The following is a 22545-nucleotide window of genomic DNA, read 5'->3' as shown; positions in this document are numbered from 1 at the left end:
CTCTATGTGTGTATATATATATATATATATATATATATATATATATATATATATATATATTTTAAATGAAAAAGAAAAGAACCTTACATCTTTATATACATTTTAAAATCAGGCCTATAAATGAAAATCTTAACTTTGCAAATAGAGTCTTGGTAAATACTGAAGATGCACAGAAGCATTGCTATTTATAAACAGCAGGTGTTGAGTCTGATAATCACCAGCATCTTTGTAATTAATTATTGCATTTGAGGAGAGTTTATTCAGGGCTATTTACATTTATCTTGAAGATGACACTTTTTCCCAGGTGATTAAATTAGAAGAATGGCCTTTAAGTGGAAAATAGGGAGTTTTAAATAACTTTGAAATTTTAAAGGCATCTTAATGTTGAAGAATTCACATTATTACTCTTGAGTTTCCTACTATAGTATGTCTTTTAGTATATAATTAGCACCACCAAGGAGTTTAAAAAATTCTTTTATTCACCATTCAATGTTAGTTTGCATATCCTACTGGTACTTATTATGTGTACCAGACACTGTCTAAGCATTTTATATATATATCAGTTCATTTCATCCTCATGTTAACCCTTTACAGTAGGGCCTGTTGTTCCCATTTTACAAACAGTAAGCTACACCAGGGAGATAAAGAGAGTGTCCGACTTACGTTACTAGCAAGTGGTGAAAAGAAGATTCAATTTCAGGCAGTCTGGCTTTAGAGTCTGAACTTTTAACTTTATCACCATGCTGTGTTTTTAATTTCACCTCCTGAACCTTAAAGATTGTTTACCAGGCTGTGTATTCTTCCCTTAACAAGTTTTTACTTGTCTTTGTGGGTATAGTAAGTTCCTAACTTTATCTGTTATTTTAAATGAAGTTATGAAAAGTAGTAATTTAGTTAAGTACTTTTTTTCAGTTATTCCAAGTAGTAGTGGATTAACTTATGTTTTGCTTACTAGCATTAGTTTGCAAGATATAAAACTAACGTTGTGGTCAGTCTCTGTATATGAGAAGTTGCCATGTTGGGATTTAATGGTGACATCTTTGTCAGTTTGTAGCTTTGTTACTTTGAGCAACTTACTTCATCTCTGTCTTTCATGTGTCTTTAAATGTGAGGAAACTGAAGGCACGGAGAGATTAAAAAGAATTAGAGATAGAAATGCAAAGAGAATCCAAACCATTGTATAGTAAAAGCAAAGATTCTCTTTAAGGAGCTTCAAGTAAACATTAAAGTATATAGTAAGAGTGATAAGAAGTGTACATAAGTATGTACCAGGAAGGTATGGTATATGTGGCAACAGTGATAAAAAGTAAATCTGTTTAAATTTATAAAAGCTGGAGTGATCAAGGAAGGTACTTTATGTGGGAGATTACTTCTGATCTAAACCTTGAAACATAATGGTAGGCTTTTATTTGTCATAGCCAGAGGGGATTGGAGTTTGAAATACTGGTAGGGTGTAAAATGTGAAGAAATTTTATTCATTTGCTAATATAACATAGATTAAATGTCAGCCATGTCTTATTTTTAGCACCAAACTGATATTTCTTTCATTATTTTTACAATCATACTCTACTTCTACTTGTACTTTTGCTGAGAGGGCAATATGGAATGTAGTCAATAACAGGGCAGCTGTGGAGGTTTAGCAAAGGAGTTCAAATCCTGGTTCTCACACTTATAGCTGGGAGACCTTTGGCAGATTATTTCCCTCTCTCAGTCTCAATTCCCTTGCTTCTAAAATGGTAGTGATAGTCTCTACTACATATGTTTAATAGTAGGATGAAATAAGGTAAACATTGTAAAGTACTTGACATAGTACCTAGCATTTAGTAATGCCCTTTCCATGCGTGTGTTTAAATGACATGGTGTTGGGCAAACTGCCATTACCGTGAGGCCATGAGAGGCAGAATAACCCAGTGCTGCTCAAAGATTGTTCTGTAGTCTGACAATATCAGCAACATCTGGGAATCTTCCCGTGCTGAAGGTGAGGCCCAGGAGACTGGGTTTTAACAAGCTTTGCAGTTTGTGTACACCTTCCATATCAAAAGCCATTGAAATTGCTTGTTGGTTAATAGTGAGGTCTCTGTAGTCAGACTGTCTCATTTTGAATGTTGGCTTTGCTACTGATAGCTGTATATCCAGGGGCAACTTACTTAACTTGTTCTGCTTCAGTTCTTTCATTTGTAAAATAGCACTAGCAGTTGAATTCCCTTGTTGGGTGGATGTGAGGATTAAGAGTTAATAAACATAAAGTATTTAAAATTTGTTGTCACATAGAGAGACCTCAGTCAGTATTGGCTATGCTACAATATTTATGATGACTATTTTATATGTTTCCCGTGCTGTCAGAAATTACTACATATGAGTGACTTAAAACAATTCATACTTATTATCTTAACGTTCTAAAGATCAGAAGTCCAAAATGGGTCGCACACGCCTAAAATCAGGGTATCAACAGGGCTGCATTCTGTTCTGGAGGCTCTAGGGGACACTCCATATTCTTGCATTTTCTACCTTCCAGAGACCACCTCATTTCTTGGCGCCTGTCCCCGTCCCACCTTCAAAGCCAGCAATGGCCAGTCAAGTTGCTTGACCACTTCTCTCTGAAACTGACTTTTCTGCCTCCCTCTTTCACTGTTAAGTATGCTTGTGATTACATTGGCCCCATTCACATAATCCAGGATACTCTCCCTATTTAAGGTCAACTGATTAGGAACCTTAATTCCATCTGTAACCTTAATTTCCCTTTGCCATGTAACTTAATGTAGTCACAGATTGCAGGGATTAGAACATAGACATGTTCAGGGGGCCGTTACTTTGCCTACCGCAAACCCCAACTTCAAATGGATACTCAGTACAGACTAGTGTTGTTACTACTCTTTTCATGCAAACTTGTTTTTCCATGCTCTGCCTTTCCTCTGCTTTTTACATTCTTTTCTGTCTCTTATTTATTCCCTAAACTGCCTGAATTGATATCCTTTTCCTTACACTCAGTTGAGGAAATAAACACCATCAGGTGGGAACTTGCTCAACTACTGTCCACCGCATCTCCTCCTTATCTGAATGTATTCATCTTTTTTGCCTCTGTTAAAATGGAAGAAATATCTGTTTTTCTATCCTTAAACTGCTGGCTTTGCCACCTATTGCCATCCACCACCTCCCCCAACACCCTTCCAGACCGTCATCTTTAGTTTCATGCAGGTGATGTGTAGGATCTCCCGTTACAAAGCGCTTCTCTGAACTCATATTTCTTCTCTGGTTTCTCTGCCTCCCACTTACTCTTCAGCCCCATCTCACACCCACTTTCATCACCTAGTTGCTCAAGGAGAAACCTGGAAATCAGTCTTGATGATGCCATCTGCATTCTCTGCCTCTACTTCATAACATCACTGCACCTTCCTCTACCTCTGCCCCTGAGCTGCCGTCATCCCAGTCCAAGCCACCAGTGTCTCTTGCCTGGACTGCTGCAGTAGCTTCTACACTGTCTCCCCACTCCTCTGTGTGCCTTTCTGCACTCCATCCATTCCCCAGCTAGAGTGATCTTTTAAAAATGGAATTGGCGTACGTCACATCCTGCTCCCCCTCACAGCCTTTGAATGGCTTTTTATTGCATTAGGCTAAAACTTAATAAAAAAAAAACCTTTAAACTGATCTGGCTCCTATTACTTTAGCCTCATTTCATATCTCCTTCACTCACTGTGCTCCAGCCACAGCATTAGTGTGTGTCAGATGTGTCATACACTCCTGGCTTCTGAGCCTTCTTGTGTGCCTGGAGCCATACCTCCCCTGGTCTTCCTTCCCTCGCCACACTACACCGTCCCATCAACCGCAGGTGGTTTCTTTGCTTGTCTCCATCTGTGTGACTCATCCCAAGCAGAGAAGAACAGAATGTTGACAGATGTCTTCCAGGACCAGTTAATTTCCTTCAGAGGTTTTTTGCTTGAAGGATTTATTGATCAAAATAACACTATAATAATCAGTGTGCATTAGGAGAACCTCTTTACAAACTGCAAGAAAAGGTTAATATCCATCTTGCACATCTTACTGCAGACGTAGTTTTGATTATAATGGAGATAGAATATAGAAATAATCCTTTTTCACTTCTGGACTACTTCAGAAGGGTTTACTGATACCAGTTAGAAACTGGTGATCCTACTGTATATATACTGTCTGGGAAATATTTATTTCCCAAGTGTTCTTGCCAAGCCCAATTTATCAAATATATAATGATCTAGCTGTTTCTGGATGAGAAGAGAAAGTGGTGGCATGATTATTTTATGTTTCGTGAAACATGACTTTCTCATTAATTTTATAGTGACACTTCTTGATTACTTGACACTTCATTAATATTTCTTTATGTATCTTATGTTGCAGACTATTCAGACTATGAAGACAGTCCCCTAGAATTTTTGGAAAGGTGCTCTTCTCCACTAACTCGATCTTCTGGGAGTTCTCTGGCTCCACGAAGCATGTTTACGGAGAAAACTACAACCTATCAGTACCCAAGGGCAATTCTGTCTGTTGATCTTAGTGGTGAAAGTATGTGTAACCGTGTAATGGTTAAAATAAGACTTAAGATTCCTAAATGTGGAGTAAAACGTACTTTGTTGAATTCCTTTTTGAGAAGGGTGCACAATTTAAAAAGTTGTTACATAAACTAATACAAAAATCTCAATATTAGAAATTTGAGCTACTAATTTTTAATTTATATAAAGTAAAATTGGCTTTATACTTCATTTACATAAAGAAAAATTGGCTTTGAAATTGGGAGAGATGGTAAGGAAACTAGTATTAATGTCTACTATATACTGGTCTTCAATACATGTTTTACATAGATTTTCATATTCTTCACCACCAACTTAGAGTAGGTATTGTTACCCACATTTTATAGCTAAGTAAGCAGGGACTTATAGGTTAAGTACTTTTTTGGGCTAGTTAGTATTAGAATTAAAATGCAAACCAAGGGCTATCTTAATTCCAAAGATAACACTACCAAATATTTATCGTAGCCTTAAAAATGTGCTTTGAATCCATGGTCACAGATACATCTGTAACCAAAGGTCTGGGAATGTGGTCAGGTCAGTGATTTAACTACAGTTAGTAATTAAGCACTCTCGAGTAGACAGAAGGCCATGTCAGGGATGAAAAGAACACCATAGTTGGAATCTGCCAGATTTTCCTGCACGTCCAGTCCTGACAGTGGAAGGTAGCAAGGATTCTTACCTACCTTCTAATATTATAAGCAGTAGGAGGAATTTCCTATCTGTTGACACTGGTGGCAGTGGCTTAAGAGTAGAACTCCAACACAGTAGGGACCAGAGTCAGGGAATGAGGAATAAGGGGTGAGGTCTTCATCTTAGGTAAAACCCAGGGGTTCTTATGGGTGAGGTCATTTCCTGTCTTTTCCTTTCTTCTGAGCACCCTAGATGGTAGATGTTAGGTTATATGTTTTCTTTTGCACTGTTACTACCTACTCTTTTCCATGCCTAACTCTTTCCTGGCTCGCTGTGGAAAACATTTTCTTCTCTTTACCCTGATATAAGCATACAACACTTTTGAGATTTTAATTTTAAAAAATTTACCATGGGGGGAGAGGATTAAGACAAAGTCACTCCCTCTCTTTTCCAACAAACACACGTCCCCTTTTTCCCATTTGGTCCAGTGGTTCTTAACCCCAGGTGTGCATTGTAATCATTGCTGATCCTGGATCCTACCACAGAGCACAATTAAATGAGATTTCTGGGAGGATCCTGGCAAGATACAGCTTCTGGGTGATTCTGTGGAGCAGCAGGAGTTGAAAATCACATAAGAACACCCATACTGTGAGCCATCAAGATTTGAAGATCGTCTCTTGCTAGATGGAGTGATGTAGTGATGGAGAGCAGGGTTTTATATCTGGGCTAGCAGTGGTGCGGGAACAAGAACACGTGAGTCACAGATGACACCCTAAATTTGCCTTGTCTCTGCCCTGGCCCTTTACGTGATCCAGCACTGAGCTAGGAGAAAAAAGGAATGTTAGTAAGGGTCAGAGGTCTTAGGTCAGAGGTTCTCAAGTGTTAGCATGTGTCAGATCCACCTGGAGAGCTTGTTAAAATACCTCAGAATTTCTGATTTCTAACAAGTTCCCAGGTCATGATAACATTGCTGATCTGGGCACCACACTTGGAGAGTACAGTCTCAGGGAAACAGCAAGATAATTCAAGGGGTAACAGTTGGAAGGAAGCAGGTGTTCTTGGGGCTACTCAAGAGCCATTGTTCATGTGGCTAGTTAAGAAGGAACTTTTATTTGTTTTTCTTATATAATTTTCAACCCAGTGACCCATTTACTCAACCCCCAGAATTCAACCAATAATATGTTTAGTGCTTGGGAGTTCATTACTCAAGCTGGATTTTCTGCACAATATGTTAAATTTGCATGCTGACAACCATAAAACCTGGTAATTTTGGCCATGCATGTATATGTTAGATATGCACTAATTGCTTTTAACAATATACTTTTTAATTAAATTCATTATTAACTGTATTCATTACCATATTTCATTCACTACGATATATATGCTGCAACAGTATTTGAAACTGTTTATCTGGGTTCTAGTTTGCCATTTTGAAATAAGAACTTGTATTCAGAAAAGCCTAAGAGAAAATACTAATTTTGGATTTGAGCCAGCATGATTAAGAATAGCTGAAGTTTTCCTCTTTAGGTTCTTAAAACTAGTCATATTGTTAATATTAGATTTTCTATATCTAATTGATTTATTTCTTGCTCCTTGAGTGTTTTCATTTCTATCTCATTTCTATTAACCTTACTTTGTTTCAGATGTCCTAAGAAACCAAAGAAAATATTTATTTATTTTTCTATAAAAGATTAACTTTAATAAATTAAAAACAAAACATTGAGTCAGGAAAAAGTGAACAAGATTAGAAGCTGATAGAAGAAACACTAAGTCATGTGAAATATTTACAGTATAAATAGTGTGATTTTTTAAGTTTGAATCCAGCCAATTTCATCCAGTCTTATTAAGTCTAAAGAGGAAATTTTCTCTCTATATGGACCTCCTCCTTACCTCTTCCACAAACACTCTGAAGTGGCTGCTACATTTATATATATATGTATCAGGCCTTATTCTAAGCACTGGAGGATGTAGCGTTCAATGACAATGCAAAGCGCTTGTTCTCATGGAGTTCTCATTCTAAAAAGGGGATAAATGAGAAGCAGGTGAAGGGATAACTCAGAATGTGACTAGAGGATTGGATGGTGAGGTAGGAAGGAAACCCCTCTCTCATTCAAGTGCTCTGCTGCTTAGCCTCTGTTTTAGGAGCTCGCAGCAACATTATGTATCTTGTGATGACCCAGTTTTCCCCACATTTCTCTGTCCACACTACTACAAAACTTTCTTTTGTGTCCCATCATCATTCCTTTCCCTTTGTCGTAAATAAAGATTCCCTTATGTTTGACTCAATATTTTTTCTCAGTAGCTTAAGCAAAATGGTGTAGGCTTTGACATCTACACAAAACTAAAACCTTGCATTTAAATTGAGTTCTATGTAGTTGTCATTTATATAGTCTAGTTTCTAGAATATGCTTATTAATTTTTAAAGTTTTTATCAAAATGAAATTAATAAATTAAAAAAAAAATTCTTGGGGAACTCATGATCTCAGTTTAAGAAACTGGTGAAATGATTAAGAACATAGACTTGGGATTCAGGCAGTCCTAGTGTCCAGTCAGCTTTAGCACTCCCTGGCTGCATTACTCATGCAAGTTATAGATCTTATATTTTAAGTGCCCAATATAGTTTCTGGTGTATATTAACTACAATGGTAGTTGATGCTACAGATATTATTAATAATAGTATTATTGGTATTAGGCCCTAGGCAAGCTTCTTAACTTCTCTGAAGTTATCTCTGTAGTACAAATAATAAAACCTGTTCTCTTTACAAGTCATGGTTTTTATGAGGATCAAAAGGGATAATGTGTGTGAAGGTGTATGGAATCTATGCAAATTTAAATGATTAATATCAGTCTTAGCCGTAACCTCCGTAAGGATGAAGACTAGGGGCTACTTTGAGTTACTTATAGTACTGTATATCTTAAGATGTACAGCAGTCATAATTACCTAAACTTCCAAATATCATGTTTCTTCATCCAGAGATAAGTACTCTATTCCCATTTGTTTGTCCCCCCCGCCCCCATTTTTAAATGCTTCATAACTTGTAATCACTTCCCATGGCTCCTTTCTTTCTGAAAAAATGACATATAAATGGGAAAAATGTGCTGAGTATATTTTTTATGTATATTCTAGACTTATCAGACGTGGAATTCCTAGATGATTCTTCAACAGAGAGTTTGCTTCTGAGTGGGGATGAATACAATCAGGACTTCGATTCAACCAATTTTGAGGAATCTCAGGACGAAGATGATGCTCTTAATGAAATTGTGCGATGTATTTGTGAAATGGATGAGGAGAATGGCTTCATGATTCAGGTAGTTGAATTCAGTGATTCAGAGGTGTTAAACTTATCTTCCCTACAGCAGTGAATTAATTATTTTAGGTGCTCAGCAAGTACATCAGAGTGTTTCTGTTTTTATTAACCATCTTACTGAAGATAGAGGTTTTTAACTTTTTGTTATATTTAAAATACCAGTAGTAATGATAGGATATCTCTTCACCAAGTGAAGTAGACAATTTTATTATTTTAGGGTCACTCTCCCTTTACTAAGGTCTTCAAGCTGAAACTCTTTTTAAGAGCCATTAGGGTGGGTCTGCCCTTTCACATTGAAGGGTAGACCACAGCAATCCTTTCCTTACTGGTCTGAATCGATGTTGTTTAATAATTAACAGTCAACCTACAATAGGAAGAAATGGAAACTTAAAAGTTTCCAGTATTCTCAAAGAAGAAAGGAAGACTTTGTTACAAGGGTTAACAACTTCTCCCTGTAGGTAGGATATCTTTAAGAAAAAAGGAAGCATAAACTTATATTTTGTGATGATATATGGAAGATTTGGAGATGTTAGTTATAGGAATGAAAAAAGAATAATCACCTCTATTTCTCCCCTTTTTCAGTGGTTTTTTCAAGTAAGAGAACTATAAATTTATAGCTTCACAACACAAGTAGTATTTTAAGAGGTCATTGCTGAAGGCACTACTATAAACTTGCTTTTTAAAAAAAAAATCTCATTTTTAAGCTAGTTTTAAGAGTTTTAAGGATGTGATTGTCTAAAAATCAATGGCACTGAATGAGTGAAATTATGACTTTTTATGACTTAAGTAATTTATCAAAGCACATTTTAATTGGTGCAACAAAAGGAACTTCTTTAAATAGTTTGCTATTCCAAAGATAAAATTCATCTTAAATTTTTACTTTCTTTTTTTTTACCTGGAATAAGAATTGAACTGGTAGCGGCAGCAAGAAACCAAGCCCGCTAATTGAAAGGAAGGGCATTTATCCTTCCTTCTAATGTGTAGCTGCTGACAATAAGCACTCCTCTGTTTTCTGGCAGTGTGAAGAGTGCCTGTGCTGGCAGCATAGCGTGTGCATGGGGCTGCTGGAGGAGAGCATTCCCGAGCAGTACATCTGCTACATCTGCCGAGACCCTCCCGGTAAGGCTTGCTTCACTGGGCTGAGGGCAGGATGCCTAAGTATCTTCTCACCTATTCCAGAGTGTATCAGCTATATAAAATGCTGTTACTTCTCGGTTTATTAAACTCTACTTCCACATTAAAATTAAATTTTTTTTAGTGGTATAGTTTTATTTTCTATATTAATTACTTAGGCAAATACATTAGCATAAATTTATCAACAAAATTACTACCTTGCTGGAAGGGCAGCTTTTCCTGGAGGAGAATTAGCTTTTGTCTATTCCTGTGCATTGATTTCTGGTGAGGCTTCATTATAGTGATTTGAATGGACCAGCATTCTGAACTTGTACTCCTCCTAACATGCTAGTGCTGCATAGCCAGGTCATTGTAGAGCAGCTGGGTTTCAGATCATTGCCTGTGATCCCTTTATCTTACAAATGAAGTGACTAGGGTACCAAAAGTTTCATGCCTGGTGCAAAGGAATAGCACTAGATGTGTCAGACTGAGGTGAAACCTGTGCCTTTTGACTGCCAGTCCATGGCTTTCTACCTAGTGCCTTCCTCCATGCTAGACGGTCTTTGAGTAGCATGTTTTTCATATTGAATACAATTTCAGCCTCCAAGGCAGAAAATAATTAGGTATTCTCAAACAAAAGACAAGTGAATTGTTCTCATACCTATCAAAAAAAAGAAAAGAAAAAAGTCACAGTAAGAGGCAAGAGAAGTATTCAGACCTATATAAATGTAGACATTTGTTTATTTACCCACCAGCATTTATTATAGGCATTTTTTATTCATTGTATTCATTCAGTAACAAATGTAGACATTTGTTATTCATTCATTCAGCAGCATTTATTGGATGACTTCTATTTGCCAGATCCTATGCTAAGATGATTGATTCATACCATATCTTCAGCTATCTCATAGTATAGGAGGGACACAGACATGAAAGCCTTCAATTGTAGCAGGATCTAATTTGTATTAACATGGAGGATATAGGATTATATAGGATGCTGTGAGATCACAGACATAGGGGAAGAGTCTGTCCTCACTCAACCAGAACTCTTTCATCCAGTTCAAAACAAAAGTTAGCGAGAGACAGAAGATCCCTGCTTAATTTCCATTCAGCCCTTTTAACCTTTTTAGAGGACAGATGACTGCTACATAAAAATGAAAAGCAATACACTCAAGGTTCCTTTTGCAGGTGTCCTCTGCCACTGACCACATCCTTAATGGAGTTTCTTCTCCTTGGTGGGCAGGAACGCTGAAGGTGTGGAGGAACTCTCCCAGCACCGGTTCTTCAAAACACATTCTTTTATTTTGAGCCTGCTCTTGCTTAGTGCTAGAGCTTGCCTTGCTTAACAGGTGACATAGGTAGCAGTTGAAGGGAAATCTGAATAAGTGGAATCCTTTGTGACTTTAATGTCAACTTCATCTACAGGTCAGAGGTGGAGTGCAAAATACCGTTACGATAAGGATTGGTTGAATAATGGGAGAATGTGTGGGTTATCATTTTTAAAAGAAAATTATTCTCATCTCAATGCCAAAAAAATAGTTTCCACACATCATCTGCTTGCTGATGTCTATGGTGTTGCAGAAGTACTACATGGGTTACAGCTGAAGATCGGAATACTAAAGTAAGTGAGGGGTGGCAAAGGGAGAGTCACACTTTAGTGTACAATTTAATTGAAGTGAACACAGTTGGCCTTTTGAAGGTCCACAGTAGCAGTTTGGAAGAGAGAATAGGTAATTAAATAAAGTCTAATTTTGGATGACTAGCTGCTGCTTGCCTATTGTCCTAGAATAGGTAAGCATGTTAAAGATAGATATAGCATCTAGCATTTTAACAAATTTTAGTCCCCCTCTCACTGATTTGTGTGCTCACCATGTACACAAAATTAAGTGCAGTTGCTGTGGTAAACGTTATATCTTGTGTCCTCCTTTGGGAATGCTGTCAAGATGAAATAGATTCTAGGCAGGGTGAGAATTTTTTTAATTACATTAAGGTTGATTTAGAGGGGATGAAGGGAGCTGACAGATCATAGAGTCCACCTCTCTGCTGTGCCCAAAATGTGTTTTAGTCATCCCAATTTTGCCTTTAAAAAAAAAAAAAAAAAAGAACCTGAGCCTCTCTAAATAATGTACCAGAATGTTCAAGTCCTTGTTTTCAGCCCTTTCTAATGCCCGCTAGAATCTTCTTTAAAGAATAGAATAAACAAAAAAAACATATTTTATATAAAAATATGATAATTCATTGATTCTTCCCAAGATTTCATTTGGACTCAACTTCACTCAGCCAGAAACTTGTCCCTTCTCTTCCTTCCATCCCCGTCCGTGTGTCTCCCACATCTTACCTTTGTAATTCCTGATCATTGTTCAGTCCATTTCTCTCTCTTCACTTCTGTCTCAGCTAGTCTGTTATATTTCACATGAATGATTGCCATACCTTTTAACTCTCTGTGGCTCTAGTCCATACCCTTTCAGTTCATCCTACATAATCTTGCCAACATGAGCTTAATAAAAGATAAACATGAGCTTGTTTCTTTTTAGCTTAATTTACCATAGTGTCTTCCTGTGGCTCAGTGAACCAAGTCTGAGCTCTTCAGCATGCATTCTGAGTCCTTCCATGATGTATATTATGTGATATATATTATGTCTACCATTTTGTTGCCATGTCTTTCCTAAGTTTTTTTCCCCCAAATGTTCTATCTGCACGAAACCATAATTCCTGAATGAAGCATGCTTTTTCAGAGCTCCAGGCCTTTACTCATACCCAGAATCACCTTCTGCCACCGGTACCCCCTAGCAGATGCCTTTTCATCATTACCTGCCCCACTAGAATTGGCCCTGCACTTCTTGGCAAACTTCATACACACTGGTGTGCACTTTGGTGCACATAATTTTTTAATGTCTGTCTCCCCTTCAAACCCATGGTTTTTTTTAAGGTAGGGCTTGTGTCTAATTAATCATTTTATCCCTAGTGCATAGTGTAGGGAGTAAGTGTTCAGTAACTGTTTGTTAACTGAAATTTGCTTCAGTTGTGTGTCATAAACCTGAGTATAGATTTCTTTATAAAAAGGCCATACATTATAAAATGTAAATACTAAGACTTGAAGTAGGGACTAATTTATTCAAGTCTGGTTTTCCAGGTAATTATTCAAACCTGGTTTTCCTTCTTGGTATCAATATGAATTTCTCTTCATTCATAATTTTGCTAAGGATTTTAACTGGACCATTTCTGTCTCGTATGCCTATAAGCCCTATTTATGTTAACATTTCTAATAATAATAGTGTTGATTATTATTATCTACTATTTATTGAAAGTCTACTGCATGCCAGAAGTTGGTGCTTTTATGAGATATTTAATTCTTACAATAAGACTGAAAAATAGATCTTCATTTTATAGATGGGTAGTCAAAGACAGGTTATGTAACTTGTCCAGTCTTCTCAGTGGCACAGCAGGATTCAACCCCTTGAACTATTGAACTACAAAGCCAGCTTTCTTTCTATTATGCTTTTTAATTGATTGAGTTTTAGTATTTTCTAGATATTCAAGTTTTAGGGATCCGAAAGATAAAATTTATAATTTTAAAAACAATACTTGGGTATTATTAGAAGAAAACTCATTTGATTCCTAGTGTTCATCTAATATAAATATTATTAATTCACAAATATTATTGAACCTTTTGAAAGGTTTATGCCTCCCTAATGTCCTTCTTTCACTTTACCTCTAATGAATGGATTCCTGTTTTACTTATTACAAAATTTTAATTACTACAGAATTAACTGCACAATATCATGTTCACATATGTAGTGAAGATAGGGGTGAATAGGCATTATCATAGACTATTTGTGAGAGTGTAATTAGTACAGCCTCTTGGAGAACACTGTCAAAATAAAATGTGTTTATGTTATCCAGCAATTCCATATCTAGGAATTTATCTGATTGAAATAATCCTATTTGTGAGCAAAAATATACACACACGCGTCTATCAGTGGGGAATTATTTAGCTAGACTCAGCTAGTACAGATAGTACTGTTCAACCACTAGAGTAAGAGTAAAGGAAATCTATACACTGATGTGGCAAGGTGTCCATAATGTATTCTATGTGAAAAAGGCAAATTGTATGAGTCCCAGTTGTATAAAAAGAAAAAGTATATGCTTATCCATTTAAAAAATAATTTTATGTGTATAGAAAAAGTCTGGAAGATTATATCTCAGTTATTCATGATTTCCATGGGGAAGGAGATTTTTACTTTGTATACTTTTATGGTCACATTTTTTGTCATGAGAAGTTATCACCTTTTGATTGGATAAAGGTTTTAAAATATGCTTATGTAAGTTTTTCATGTCATACAATGAAAAAAAATTACAACAAAAAATCAGTAGAAAAATGCATATATCAAATGATGATGTGAACTAGCAACAGAATCAAACTCATTATTGCTTTCTCTGAGTATTATTTCTTTAAAATTGGGAGAATTCAAACAATGAATAAGATACTGGAAGAAATTAACCTAAAGTATACCTTTGCTTTTGTCTTACGTCCCTGACCTCTTCCTAACCTGGTTCTGAAATTTATTATCATATTGAACTTGTTACTAGATATTTTTTTCTCTCCTACGTTGTTTTAAGGAATAAACATCATCCTGACCTTCATCTCTGGGCTTGTTCTGGGAAGCGAAAAGACCAAGATCAAGGAATAGCTGAGGGAGAGAAAAAAACAACACTGCAAGATATGGTTAATCTAGAAGAAAAGAAATATGTACAGAACAATAAAGAATCACCTCGTTTGCCCCTAAAAATAGAAGGGACTTACATAACAAGTGAGCACAGCTATCAAAAGCCACAAAGTTTTGGTCAGGACTGCAAATCTCTCATAGACCCTGGGAGCTCAGATGATGATGACATTAGTAGTTTTGAAGAAGAACAAGAATTGCACACGAGAGATAAAAACCATTTACAGTACTTAGTGAAAGAACGTGGAGCTCCAGAAAAGGTAAAACTGGTTCGTTGGTCTTTGGAAAATATGATAGGACAGCAATGGAAAATTTTATGAAATAAAACATACGGAATTCCCAGGTTTTACTTATATTTCCAAGTTCATAAGTACCTCATTAAGGTAAGGACATTCCTTTTTGTTTTCTCTACAGGAAAACACTGGCCATTTGAACGTTCAATTAACCTATCCCCTAATTCAGAATTACAGTAATTCAGTAAACTGTTACCGTAACAAAAATTTCAATTTTATAAGCACACTTCAACGCCTCCAAAAAATAGTGAGCCACATTGTATTCCAAATGAAAAATGTCTGTGTGTGAGAACATGAAAGTATATATAGGTGTAATAATTTGTCTTTGTTTTTTTATGTGTTTTAAATAAAAGGTGGCACTCTAATTGTCTTTTATTAAAATTTCAGCATATATGTAAATGCACATCAATCCCATTTTGCAGTTAAGCTGAATTCTCATAGCTCTGTGTATTAAATATCTATAAATTTAATTCTTGTTCACAGAATTATTTTAGAAATGTTGTGCCCTAATTTTTTAATGATTTTCTATTAGCAAGGTCACTTTAAATTTTTTTTTTTTTTATTTTTCTGGCTTCTTTATCAAGTAATCACTGTAAATAAGTACTTAACAGAATTTGGAAAGCTTATGTTTCATGAAATTTGTGGTAAATTATTTTCAGATTAATATTCCACATGTGAAATTAGTTATCTCTAGCAAATCCAAGTTCAGATTTTATATGGTAAGCAGTTTGTACTTTTGAAGTTTTTAAAAGATTTTTACCTTTCCCTCTCCTCATTGATTTAACTGCACCAGTAAAGTCCAGTTTGTAGTTAATTAGACTTTGTACTGGTCTTTGACAACTTTCTTGATTTTGACCTCACTGTATTTCTGTTACTAGTTGAGATCAGTTGAGGTAGGGGCTGGTCTAAATTAGCTTGGCATTATAATTACATAATAGAATGTATGACTTCATTTATTTAGCACATTTTATTGAAGACTTTTCCCTTGTGTAGCACTATCCCAGGCACTGTGAAGAGTAGTGGGCATGTCCACTCTTAAGAACCACCAGATATAATTTGATTATGGGCCACACTTCCTTTAAAGATATCCTAGTAGTCAGATTGGATTTCACTGATCATTATGGGTGATGACGTTTTAATATATCTTTCAGTTTATGACATTCTGTTCATCCAGTTCTTTATGGTTTTGTTGTTGTTGTTGTTGTCGTTTTGTTTGTTTGTTTTTAATGGTCCTTTGGAGAAGAATCCAACTGAAGGGAATACGATACTTCTTTATAATGATAAAAAGAGCACTGGAGACCCAGGAGACTCACATCTTCAGTGGCAGCTGAATCTCCTTACACACATAGAAAATGTGCAGAATGAAGTTACCAGCAGGATGGACCTCATAGAAAAAGAAGTTGATGGTAATTTAAGAACGAACTGAAGTACAATTGCTATAGTGTGTTTATTGTTAATATGAACAAGCTATTTAAAACTGTTTAAATTACAGGCTGAGAACTACAGATGCTCCTCGTACTGATGGAGCTTCATTGCTTCCTTTACATTGTATTTAACACATCTGAGGTCTTTTAGGCTCAAGCAATATGACTGGGTATTTCTTAGATGGTTCTTTTTTTTAAAGGTGGATATTTATTAAGTACTGTTCATTTGCCAGTTTCAATATTGAACACTTATGGGATATTTATTAGTTTCAATGAATTGTGTTTTCTTTGAATGTCAGAATAAGGAACTTAAGCAGACCTGAAATATGAGGGGACAAATATTTTGAATATTTTGCATTTTGTTTAGTATTCATTAGGAGAAATTAATAAAAAACACAAAGGTATGTAAACCTTAGGTTTGCATCCAGATTTTCAAATGGTTTTCTCTTACATCAGACAGGAACTCTGAAGAGAAGGCAAGAAAGATTATCTTCATTTTATAGTTGAGATATCTGAGTAACTTAGATTACCTGATTCCTAATCCAGTATTCTTCCTATGCTGACTCTTTTTTTCTTCTCGCCTCATAGTTTGTATTCTGCCTTCCCCCTTGTTTCATTTTGCAAAATGTGTGATACCACTCTGCTTTCCAAAGTCAGAGCTGCTACTGCTTTTATTTTCCCCTGAGAAGAGAGAAAATGGAAACCCATTTCAGAAGCATCTTTCATTTAGTTATAAGCTAACTAAAAAGTTGGTTTAATGTTTTGAGTAGATCTTTTAAGAGCAGAAAATCTGACTTGACACTATTCCATATCATTAGGGTAGATTTGCAAAGGAAACATTAATTTAAAAATTTAGAATGTAATTGCATTCTACTTAGAATTTTACTGTGCTTGTATGTTTTTTTAAAAAAGAATGATAAAATAGTAGAACTGAAAAAGACACTGAAAAATTGTTACCTTCTTTCTTTTATTAAAAAGAATTTCTGGATTTTTTTTTTTTTCTTTCTTTTTCATGACGGGTAAGGGGATCACAACCCTTGGTGTGGGGTCGCCCGCGGTGCACACCGGCCATTCCTATATAGGATCGGAACCCGCGGTGGTGGGAGAGTTGCTGTGCTCCTAGCGCAGCACTCTCCTGAATGCACCATGGGGTCGGCCCTGGATTTTTTTTAAAAAGTGGTTAGAGTAGCTAAGTTTTGTCTCAAATGATGTAGAGATGATTTAAGTCTAAATTTATAGAAAGCTTGAGCAGGCACAGCAAATTGTTGTTTCCTGTTCCAGAAGAGAGTAAAAGGAAACATTCAAAATGAATTTAGTTTATATATATAAAGAGAAAAATTATCTAAAATAACAGATAAAGGTTATCAAGAGAGACTAGAACTCTTGTGGGGCGGGATATCAAGGATGCTGAGCCTCTCAGAGATGTTTTCCGTATACCACCCTTCTAAAGACAGGGACGTGAACTTTTTCCTCCATCACCTATCTAACCTTCTCATTTACCATTTTCTGACTCTTCTTCCAGTTTTCATTTAAATTTGTTTGTTCTCTTCTCTATTTTAGTTCTGGAAAGCTGGCTTGATTTTACAGGGGAGTTGGAGCCACCAGATCCTCTCGCAAGACTGCCCCAACTTAAACGCCACATAAAACAGCTCCTAATTGACATGGGCAAAGTACAACAAATAGCAACTCTTTGCTCTGTATGACAGCAGTGAAAACTTAATGAAAAGAATTTGGCTTTCTTCAGTCGAATCATTTTTATTATCCACGACTGCTAAGTGGATAATTAAAAAGCTTAGTAATGTTTGGTCATTTACTGATTTGTGACATCAGTAGGATGGCACCTTGGAAAGAAAAATGAAGAACAACTTTATCAAGGAATCTAATATTAATAAAATGTATGAGCAAGCTGCAAATGATAATGCATCATATGCCAAGGATCAATGAAGTAGCATATAATCTATATAAGAAAATTGAATTAGTGGGATATTTAAATAGGTGCTTACACGAAGCTCAAGATACCTGTAGAAAGAAATATGGCGTATTTATATCGTTTTTAGTAGAAAGATCCACATTTATAAACTAGCATTTGGCCAAAATCAAAATTGTAAAGGAAATTTAAATTCTGGAGAGTTCACAAGGTTGCTTTAAGAATTGTTTTCTCAGCAGTTGATCCAGTTGCATGGAAATTTAGGGTATTTAAACTTTTAAAGGATCATGAGCTGTTTTTTGGGTGATGAATGTCCTTAATCAGAAAACTGACAGGAGAAGTGTCACTTTTGGGGAAAACAGTTGTGGAATTCTTACTTCATTATGAATGTATTTAAAAACGAACACCAAATAATTGGAATTTATTGCAGGCATTATGCTCATTAAAAGCAAACTGGCTTGCAGAAGGGTCTGATGTGCCAAATGATGGTGATACTGCTGGAAAGAGGATTTTAAATATCATGGGAGTTCTCCCACCTCAAGTCTTACATAATGCTATCAGTCCATCCAAAACCTATATGTCACATATACTAGTTGAATGGCTATATTCAGGCTTCAGTGTCATTTTGATCCTGAGTATGCTTGGTGGTTTGCCTTCAGAAAAAAAATTGTAAATAACCTCAGCTGGGATGAGGAGATACAAAATATCTGAAATTTGTAGCTATGGATTTTTTAACTGCTAGTAGTGGAATACTGGAAAAGCTTCATTTCTGAAGATGAATTTTATTTTTAAAAAATACATGCGCACTCAAAACTTGTAGCTTTGATCACAAATGGACAAATTTTTGAAACCAAAGGCAACTAAGTTGCTGTCTTAGCTCTTGCTGGATTTGAGCCTAGGTCCTATGTCTGCCAGTACTCATGTGAGTTGTATGCGCCCAGTGTTACCTACGCAGGTATGTGTAAGTGTGTATGCTTGTTTTAAACAAACACTCAACGTACATATGTACATAATCTACACATATTTATATCACACATATCTAGTTTTATTACTATAGACTATACAAATTGGTGGTTAACACAAAATGTTACCTTTTAACAGACAGTTTTTAAAAATTAAAAATGTATGTACAGGTTTTGAAATTTTTTTAAAAAGGGGATAGAAGACTGTTAAGAGGAGGCTATTTGATGACATATAACACTTGAATATTTTATGCCTCATTCTGTTTATCAGTTCTAGCAATCTGTATAAATGCATTTTAGAACTGATAGACAGCAAACTTGAATTTATCTTTGATAAGAATACATGCCACTGTACATTCAGATATTATTTAAATTTGCAAAACACACTGTTCTATATGTAAGGTACTGTATGTAAAACTCTTTATTAAAACTATTCCACATATTCTAAAATTTCAGCTTGCCTTTTTGCGGCCTTATATTTTGATGTAAAGATTAAAAGAATGTGCAAAACAGAATATTTTATTGCCTTTTGAGATTCTCCAACTTGACATATGTGCCAAAGATCAACAGACATAAATACAGCCCTGTGTATTTACTTGTTATATATTAACTTTGTCAAAGATCTTACTGATAAATGAAAAGATAAAAGCATTTATCTTACTGATAAATAAGGTGATATTGTGGGGTAGTTGCTTACATTTGCATATTAAAGTAAAAAATAGTGCCTATGTTTCATGTGTCGAGTAAATTTCCTCTATATTTCAAGATTGATACTGTATCTTTCTTTTGTGTTTAAAAATAATCATTCTAATAATTTCCCTGTCATGGCTAAATTGTAGACATTCTTTTTTTCAGAAATGGTGCAAATAGCAACCTTAACTTATGACTAGTAGTGTTGCCTAGATTCTTGTCACATTCACAGTAGACCCTTTGTACCTAGTAACATTAATCTTCTCAGTCCCTAGTGAACATAGTTAAATTAATGCACATTTGTTCTTGTCGTATCTTAGATTACTTTGTAAACAGCCAGCAAATTGGAAGAGCCATTAATAACTAGATTACTAAAATTATTGCTCTGCTTATACGTATATGAATTGGAAGTCTGAATTTTTAAATTTAGATCCTTAAAAATCTATAAATTTACAGATTTCTTTTTTTTTTTTTTTTTTTTTAAAGATGACCGGTAAGGGGATCTTAACCCTTGACTTGGTGTTGTCAGCACCACGCTCAGCCAGTGAGCGAACCGGCCATCCCTATATGGGATCCGAACCCGTGGCCTTGGTGTTATCAGCACCGCACTCTCCCGAGTGAGCCACGGGCCGGCCCAAATTTACAGATTTCAAATTATCAAATCGTATGCACTTATCCATGTAATGTATTATATGTCAACAGTTGGTTGAAGCTTTGGGAGAAAAGGCTGAGCCTATTCTCCTTTAAGAGAGTGACTTAGTTTCTGAGAAGTACGTCCTTTGTGAGAAGTCTCAGATGAGATGATTTTCTTTCCTTTTAATCTTACTTTAAAAATATCAGTATATATATTTAAATATAAACAATAAAGTGGAGAGAGTGTTTCTTGACAAGACGGCATCCTATTTGCCACCCAGACAGAATAGAATGAGCATTGATGGGAAGGGATTCCTCTTTGTATGTTACCGATACATATAATTTGTATTTCCTCATGCTCGTTTGTGGTTCTGCTGACTTAATTTCAAACTTAAGAGTAATGTACTTTTTCCTTAAAGGAATTTGATTATTCTTATAATTTCAGGTAAAGCCCCATTTCCTTACACTTACCTTATTTCCACTGACTGACTTTCCCACATGTTTGTATTTCACATGTTCAAAATGAAGCATACTATTTCCTCTCCAACAAACTGAATCTCCTGCGAATTTCACTGTCTCTGTTAACATTACACTAACAGCCCAGGCTTGAAAAGCTGTCATGCCTCATATCCATTTCATCACTAGATGTGGTGATTCCTCCAAATGGATGATGTCATCTTTCTCCTTCTCAATCCCACTGAAAGCCCACCATTTTTCATAAAATAATGTCATGGAGATACTACTGCTGAACTCAGAAATTCTAACTTTGTCTTAATTCTAATCCATCAAAATCCTAACTGCCAGCCTAGAGTATTAACACTTAATGAATGCCTGCTCAGTGCCAGGTATTGTACGTGTTACCTGCAGTATCTAATTTAATTCTTTTATAAGATGGGTAGAACAATCGTTTCCAAGATGATGCTAAGGCTTAGAGACATTTAGAAACTTATCCTGGATAAAAAATAAGGAGCAGGTTCAGGGTTCAAAGCCTGTGCTATTTTCTAGCATGAGTGCTTCAGCTATTCTTATTTCAGTATTCTGCTCTAAAACCTCTAGTGAGTCCCTGTTTCAAACCATGTCAGGTCTGTGTAATCTGGATCTTTTGCAGTTTTCCTAACCAATTCTCAGACTTATTTAAATATAGCCTTACTGTTACAAGGACTGTGATTATTTCCATCTCTTGCCTTCATATCGTTTCCCTCTTCTGGAACATTCTCCCTTGTTTGTTGTGTCTCTATAAGCCAAGACAATTGTTCAAGCTTCCCTTTCTCTTCCTATAAAAAGCAATCCGTTATTGACGTCTTCTTATGGTATCCTGCATTGTACCCAGTTATAGAGGAACTGCATCAGTAAATAATAATTTGGTATAGGGGAACGGGCATATGAACTTGGCAATCTTACACACAAATTTTCACTGGCAATTTACTAGCAGTGCAATCTCTCTGAGCTTTGGTTTCCTTGTCTATAAAATGAGAGTAATGCCTAACTTAGAATCTGGCTTTGAGAATTAAATAAAGCAAATATACCTAGAAACTTTTATGAAATAAATTAAAAATTTAGTAGACATCTTGAGTGTCATCAGTGTGCCAGCCATTAAGTTAAGAGGCTGGGGGTGGATATGGAAGTAATATTATTAAGATCATAGTATTTAAGCTAAATGAAAACATAAACATTTTCATTCAGATAGTTGTTATTAAAGTGTACTAGGAGTCAAGGAGGCAAAAGAAAGGAAAGAGACTTGTAGGTAGAGGAGTCTGGGAGAAATAGATGATGTATGTTAATTAAAACAGTTCTCTCTGAGTGTCTTTTTAGTGTGACCTCTTTAAAAGAATTTTGAAAAATTGCAGTCCACTCCAAGTACTTGTTGTCTTTGGATACCTGTGAAAGCAGGGCCAGAGACATGACTTGGGTGTACTTGGTTTATTCAGAAGGTGATCCAAGGACGTCAGAGTGAAGGGGAAGGGGAGAAAAAAGCAAATATAAATATTTCCAATTGATACTACTTTATGGAGTGGGGCTTTGATTGTTTCATTTTAAACAGTTACAACAGGTGTGATTTTTAATTTGTAAATGTTGACATTGAAATCAACCGGTTGCGTCATTTTTAAATGTGTGCAATAGAATCTGAATACACTTTTGCTACTTACCAATGTCTAATTCAAAAGTGCATGAGCAATCTGTCCCTTAACATTTGGAAGTTTTAAGTATTTTTCCATTTTACTTTTGATTTTACTTCCCAACAGCACCTTTATCATCCTCTCATAAACAAATGGTACATTGCAGTTTAAAAATGCCTTTATAGG

The 22545-nt window shown here is 35.7% G+C and overlaps 1 protein-coding gene across 2 annotated transcripts in view; it reads left to right on the top strand.

The window, feature by feature from the left end:
• Positions 1–19684, top strand: part of PHF20L1 (PHD finger protein 20-like 1) — a 71299-nt gene extending 51615 nt beyond the window's left edge. For both annotated transcript variants that reach the window (XM_008570294.1, XM_008570292.1), the window contains 7 exons: positions 4369–4533; positions 8296–8477; positions 9496–9595; positions 11015–11210; positions 14210–14573; positions 15850–16012; positions 17591–19684. In XM_008570294.1, coding sequence (XP_008568516.1) covers positions 4369–4533; positions 8296–8477; positions 9496–9595; positions 11015–11210; positions 14210–14573; positions 15850–16012; positions 17591–17733 — 1313 coding nt within the window. In that variant the 3' untranslated portion in view covers positions 17734–19684. The remainder of the gene's footprint in view (positions 1–4368; positions 4534–8295; positions 8478–9495; positions 9596–11014; positions 11211–14209; positions 14574–15849; positions 16013–17590) is intronic.
• The last annotated feature ends 2861 nt before the right edge of the window (positions 19685–22545 follow it).

This window comes from Galeopterus variegatus, unplaced genomic scaffold (assembly GCF_000696425.1).
Source record: "Galeopterus variegatus unplaced genomic scaffold, G_variegatus-3.0.2 Scaffold589, whole genome shotgun sequence".
Lineage (NCBI taxonomy): Eukaryota > Metazoa > Chordata > Mammalia > Dermoptera > Cynocephalidae > Galeopterus > Galeopterus variegatus.
This window is presented reverse-complemented; position numbering and strand designations above follow the sequence as displayed.